The following is a 6,000-nucleotide window of genomic DNA, read 5'->3' as shown; positions in this document are numbered from 1 at the left end:
CATCTTCCCACCTCCCTTCCTCTCCTCTCTTCTCTTCTCTCTCTCTCTCTCTCCTCTCTCTTCTCTCTCTTCTCTCTCTCTCTCTCTCTCTCTCTCTCTCTCTATCTATCTCCCTCCCTCTTCCCTCTCCTTCCTCTCTCTCTCTCTCTCTCTCTCTCTCTCTCTCTCTCTCTGTCTCTCTCTCTCCCCTTTTCCCCATTCCCTCTCCTCTCTCTCCCTCCTCCCTTCCTTCCTCTCCTCCCTCCCTCTCTCTCTCTCTCTCTCTCTCTCTCTCTCTCTCTCTCTCTCTCTCTCTCTCTCTCTCTCTCTCTCTCTCTCTCTCTCTCTCCCTCTTCCCCCTCCTTTCTCTCTCTCTCTCTCTCTCTCTCTCTCTCTCTCTCTCTCTCTCTCTCTCTCTCTCTCTCTCTCTCTCTCTCACACTCTTCCCCCTCCTTCCTCTCTCTCTCTCTCTATCTCTCTACTCCCCCCTCTCTCACTCTCTCTCTCTCTCTCTCTCTCTCTCTCTCTCTCTCTCTCTCTCTCTCTCTCTCTCTCTCTCTCTCTCTATATATATATATATATATATATATCCCTCCCTCTTCCCCCCTTCCTCTCTCTCTCTCTCTCTCTCCCTTTCCCCATTCCTCTCATCTCTCTCCCTCCTCCCTTCCTCTCCTCTCTCTCTCTCTCTATCCCTCCCTCTTCCCCCTCCTTCCTCTCTTCTCTCTCTATCTCTCTCTCTCCTCTCACTCTCACTCTCTCACTCTCTCTGCAGTTGCCCTGAAGAACTCTACTTTCAACGGAGTGCTGGCCAATGGTGGTAGCGCTGACAACAGCAAATCCACGGGATTGGCGGACAGTTGGCTGTCTGAAGGAGAGCTCTTGCTGCAGGTCAGTGCTAAAGGCATGTGGAATCTTCTAAAATAAAAGAAGACAAAAACAGACTGTCTTTGCTGTTGGTAATTACAAGGCTTAATATCCAGTGATGAAGTGTTGGATATACCCCATAACTCGCTGGCCCCACTGTCTTTAATACAAAATGTAACAGCTTGTTTGTAGCTCCGGTTATCAATTCCCATAATACACCATAATACTCCCATCATTTTGTCATACTAGAATTCATTCTCATTTCATTTAGTTTACGACTCCATCACAATTTCTACAGAGATATTTTCATTTTGTTTCTCTGTATGTGTGATTGAGTGGAGAGTGAGCTAGTTGGCTGCCAAATCTCTTTTGGATAAGCTAGAGTCATTGATTTTCCAGTCCAGTTCCCCTGTATGTGCAGCACAGTGGAATTCCAGAGCAGCACAGAGGAAACAGTCTGCCAGACATCCCTGCCCTATGAGCGAAGTTTCATTATTATGATAAACCTACATCTCTCCCAATGTGTTGGTAATGAAGCATGAAAGCTCATTCTGGGGAGGAGGAAATCTTTTATTCAGATTGAGATAACAGCCACGGGACATTTTAAGAGACAGAGAGGCAGGACGAAAAGGCGAGGTTAGGGGAAGAAGTGGAGAAGGGAAGCGGTGAAGAGGGCTATTTCTGACCATGTCTGATTTCTCTCTTCTTCTTCTTTGTGGTTCAATGTCAGACACTTAAAAGTGAATTATAGAGGAGCTGTGAGGTCATTATTTACAGCAGGAGAAGAAGAAGAAAAGAGAGGAAAAACAGATGAATTGAGTTTTCACCCTTCACAGACCTAGGACAGCCTGATTTCACCCTTCACAGACCTAGGACAGCCTGATTACACCCTTCACAGACCTAGGACAGCCTGATTTCACCCTTCACAGACCTAGGACAGCCTGTTTTCACCCTTCACAGACCTAGGACAGCCTGTTTTCACCCTTCACAGACCTAGGACAGCCTATTTTCACCCTTCACTGACATAGGACAGCCTGTTTTCACCCTTCACAGACCTAGGACAGCCTGTTTTCACTCTTCACAGACCTAGGACAGCCTGTTTTCACCCTTCACAGACCTAGGACAAATTGTTTTCACCCTTCACAGACCTAGGACAGCCTGTTTTCACCCTTCACAGACCTAGGACAGCCTGTTTTCACACTTCACAGACCTAGGACAGCCTGTTTTCACCCTTCACTGACCTAGGACAGCCTGTTTTCACCCTTCACTGACCTAGGACAGCCTGTTTTCACCCTTCACAGACCTAGGACAGCCTGTTTTCACTCTTCACAGACCTAGGACAGCCTGTTTTCATCCTTCACAGACCTAGGACAGCCTGTTTTCACCCTTCACTGACCTAGGACAGCCTGTTTTCACCCTTCACAGACCTAGGACAGCCTTTTTTCACCCTTCACAGACCTAGGACAGCCTGTTTTCACCCTTCACAGACATAGGACAGCCTGTTTTCACCTTTCACAGACCTAGGACAGCCTGTTTTCACCTTTCACAGACCTAGGACAGCCTGTTTTCACCCTTCACAGACCTAGGACAGCCTGTTTTCACCCTTCACAGACCTAGGACAGCCTGTTTTTTCACCCTTCACAGACCTAGGACAGCCTGTTTTCACCCTTCACAGACCTAGGACAGCCTGTTTTCACCCTTCACAGACCTAGGACAGCCTGTTTTCACCCTTCACAGACCTAGGACAGCCTGTTTTTTCACCCTTCACAGACCTAGGACAGCCTGTTTTCACCCTTCACAGACCTAGGACAGCCTGTTTTCACTCTTCACAGACCTAGGACAGCCTGTTTTTTCACCCTTCACAGACCTAAGACAGCCTGTTTTCACTCTTCACAGACCTAGGACAGCCTGTTTTCACCCTTCACAGACCTAGGACAGCCTGTTTTCACTCTTCACAGACCTAGGACAGCCTGTTTTTTCACCCTTCACAGACCTAGGACAGCCTGTTTTCACTCTTCACAGACATAGGACAGCCTGTTTTCACCCTTCACAGACCTAGGACAGCCTGTTTTCACCCTTCACAGACCTAGGACAGCCTGTTTTCACCCTTCACAGACCTAGGACAGTCTGTTTTCACCCTTCACTGTCATTGTTGAAAATAGACTCAGACCTAGGACAGCCTGTTTTCAACCTCTTATACTCAAAGTAGTCCCACAGAAGCGTGACACCCCCGCCATGTGGGAATGTAGCCTGACACCCCTGCCATGTGGGAATGTAGCCTGACACCCCCGCCATGTGGGAATGTAGCCTGACACCCCCGCCATGTAGGAATGTACCCTAACACCCCCGCCATGTGGGAATGTACCCTAACACCCCCGCCTTGTGGGAATGTAACCTGACATCCCCGCCATGTGGGAATGTAGCCTGACACCCCCGCCTTTTGGGAATGTAGCCTGACACCACCGCCTTGTGGGAATGTAACCTGACACCCCCGCCATGTGGGAATGTAGCCTGACACCCCCGCCTTGTGGGAATGTAGCCTGACACCCCCGCCTTGTGGGAATGTAGCCTGACACCCCCGCCTTGTGGGAATGTAGCCTGACACCCCCGCCATGTGGGAATGTAGCCTGACACCCCCGCCTTGTGGGAATGTAGCCTGACACCCCCGCCATGTGGGAATGTAGCCTGACACCCCCGCCTTGTGGGAATGTAGCCTGACACCCCCGCCTTGTGGGAAAGTAGACAGATCCTTTAAGTGTTGGTACTGTACCAGCATGCAAAAATGCAGAGCCATTGGGATGTGGTTTATTTTCTGTTCAACCACGAAGTCTACAATCTAGTTTGAACACATTGTGGTTCTCTGATGGCAAGAGTTATACTGTGTTCATATGGAGTCTGCCACTAGGGGCTTGTTACATTTATTTCACTTGACTAATTTGTAGTTGCTGAATGCCTGGTACATTAAACCCTGGAAGTTGGCTATTTATTTGCAAGATGGAGTACAAACCATCCAAGCTGACATGATGGTGTTTAGGTTTCCCTGGACTGGACTGCTTACACACACAGAGGATATGCTGCAGATAATTGGGGTGAATCATTTATTGTTAGTGAAAGAGCAACATGACATCACCATGCCTTAGTCATGGTTCAGCCCCTGAGAAAACTGATGGGACATTCTGTGGATGCACCCATTGCACTGTGAGTGCATTAGTGTGGACGTCTGTGTGTGTGTGGCCCGGGGTTTTGTGTGTGTTAGCAAATCAGGTGATGGACGAACATGCTAATGTCTGTTTTGTTTGAATAAGGTAGATATGGTTGTATGCCTGTTTGTGCATTTGTTTACAAAATGTTTTTGTGTACGAGGGAGTGGGAGTGTGTTTAGTGAGGTGGAAACATGGGAACAGCTGTTCCCGTTTGGGATAAAACAAATGAGTGACTAATCCATCTATCTGTTATTCCTGACATTATTGGTTTATCTCTCCAGTTCAGAACAAACCCATCTTGCATGTAGCACACTGACAACACCTCATCCACTCTGGGGTGCAGAGTCCACCAATCTCACTGTAGGAGACCTCACAACCACTACACTCACAATTTTTCTTAAGTAATCAAAAAACATTGTCTCGTTAAGCAAAATTCTGTAAATTTAAAACATATCTAAGTCTGTATGCGATGCATGTTGGAACAGAACCCGGAGATATGAAAAGACTAAGGAAGGACTAAGAACCAGACAAGGCACCAGGATAAAGTGACTAAGGGGGCAGTTGAAATCGGTTCTTGCATTGGAATTATATTGAATTCTGCTTATATCACAATAAACATAAAGTTCAAATGCCCAGACTCCGAGACCATCGGTTGAGTGCTTTTGAAGTGACAGGTTGGAGCGAAATCTGTATCAGCACAATGAACAGCGCCCTACACACTAAAGCCAGGCCGTTTTGGTAATGAATATAGGCTACAGGATAGATAGGGTAATTCACCTATTACAAACTGCCTATGTGAATGCAGCCAGACACACAGCTGTCTCACCAAAATAATGCAAACTAAATGCTGAAAGTAGTAGCCTAGTTATTCATGCATTCAAACAAAAATACTGAATAGCAGTTTGGCTTAGAATACCGACACAACTGCGAATGCGAACGAATGAATGCGAACAGAACAAACCAGCGGTAATAAGTAGTAGGCCTAGTCAACAAAATATCAGATTGATAAAGGAATGACACTATCTATATTTAGGCTAGTTACATTAACAGTTAACAAAAGGTGAATGGAGATCCAGATAACCAAAACATAGCCTACTACAGTGAGATGCAGCCATGCACAGCTGTCTTGACAAACAAATAGGCCTATAGGCCCACTTTCAACATGGAAAACCATACCGCTCATGAGTTCAGCAACACGTAGTGATATGGCACAATACACTTCTGTGGATCAAATTTGACTCATGTAATCAATTAAGGAATGCCAGCCTACCATAAACCGCGTTTCCAATACGTACAGTTCTGTTTACAGCAACAAAAACCAACATGCTACCAAGAAAACCATAATATAATGTATTTATTTCTATGATGAAACATACCGATATATAGCTATACCATGGGGCGTCATTTGGGTTCTTGCATTGGAATTATATTGAATTCTGCAGTAACCGAGTATTCCAGCCACTCTCTTCCTATGAACCATTTGGTATTAGATGAACGTTTTTGGACAGAGAACCTGCGGCTAGGGTAGGATTCTAGGCTAACCTGGGCTGGCTCCTCTGTTCCAAGATTGTCAGGAACAATCGGAGGTGGAGCAGGCTGTGGAGCCATTATCCTTGTGGAAGGGTGGGTAGGCTCTGCACGCAGAACTAGCTGGAGCTCGGCAGCGTCATTGCTTGGCAGCATCATCGCATGGCAGCATCATCGCATGGGGTGGCGGCGGCGGCCTCGGTGGATTGATGCTGCTGCTGCTGCTCATCACTCTCCTTCTCCTTTGTTTGGGTACTTTGGCGAAGCCAATTTCTTATATCCATTGTGGCAGTGGGATATTAGCTGGTTCGAGCTAGCTAAATAGGCTAAGGCTAATAACACTAACGCTTTTTACAGCTAGCTAAGAAGCTAACTAAACTCTGATGGTGGGGCATGAGGCAGAGTTGAGTGAAGCAGCTTCAAT

General features: G+C 46.8%; 1 protein-coding gene across 1 annotated transcript in view; it reads left to right on the top strand.

The window, feature by feature from the left end:
• LOC311129697 (aryl hydrocarbon receptor-like) overlaps positions 1–6,000 on the top strand; it is a gene marked incomplete at both ends in the record, with an annotated part of 71,740 nt that overhangs the window by 40,705 nt on the left and 25,035 nt on the right. Inside the window, one exon of the mRNA XM_084162104.1 lies at positions 755–870. Within this exon, the coding sequence (XP_084018230.1) occupies positions 755–870 (116 nt within the window). The remainder of the gene's footprint in view (positions 1–754; positions 871–6,000) is intronic.

Source organism: Coregonus lavaretus, assembly GCF_964263955.1.
Source record: "Coregonus lavaretus genome assembly, chromosome: 5".
Taxonomy (NCBI): Eukaryota; Metazoa; Chordata; class Actinopteri; order Salmoniformes; family Salmonidae; genus Coregonus; species Coregonus lavaretus.
The sequence above is the reverse complement of the archived record's forward strand: the minus strand, read 5'-3'. Positions and strand labels throughout refer to the sequence as shown.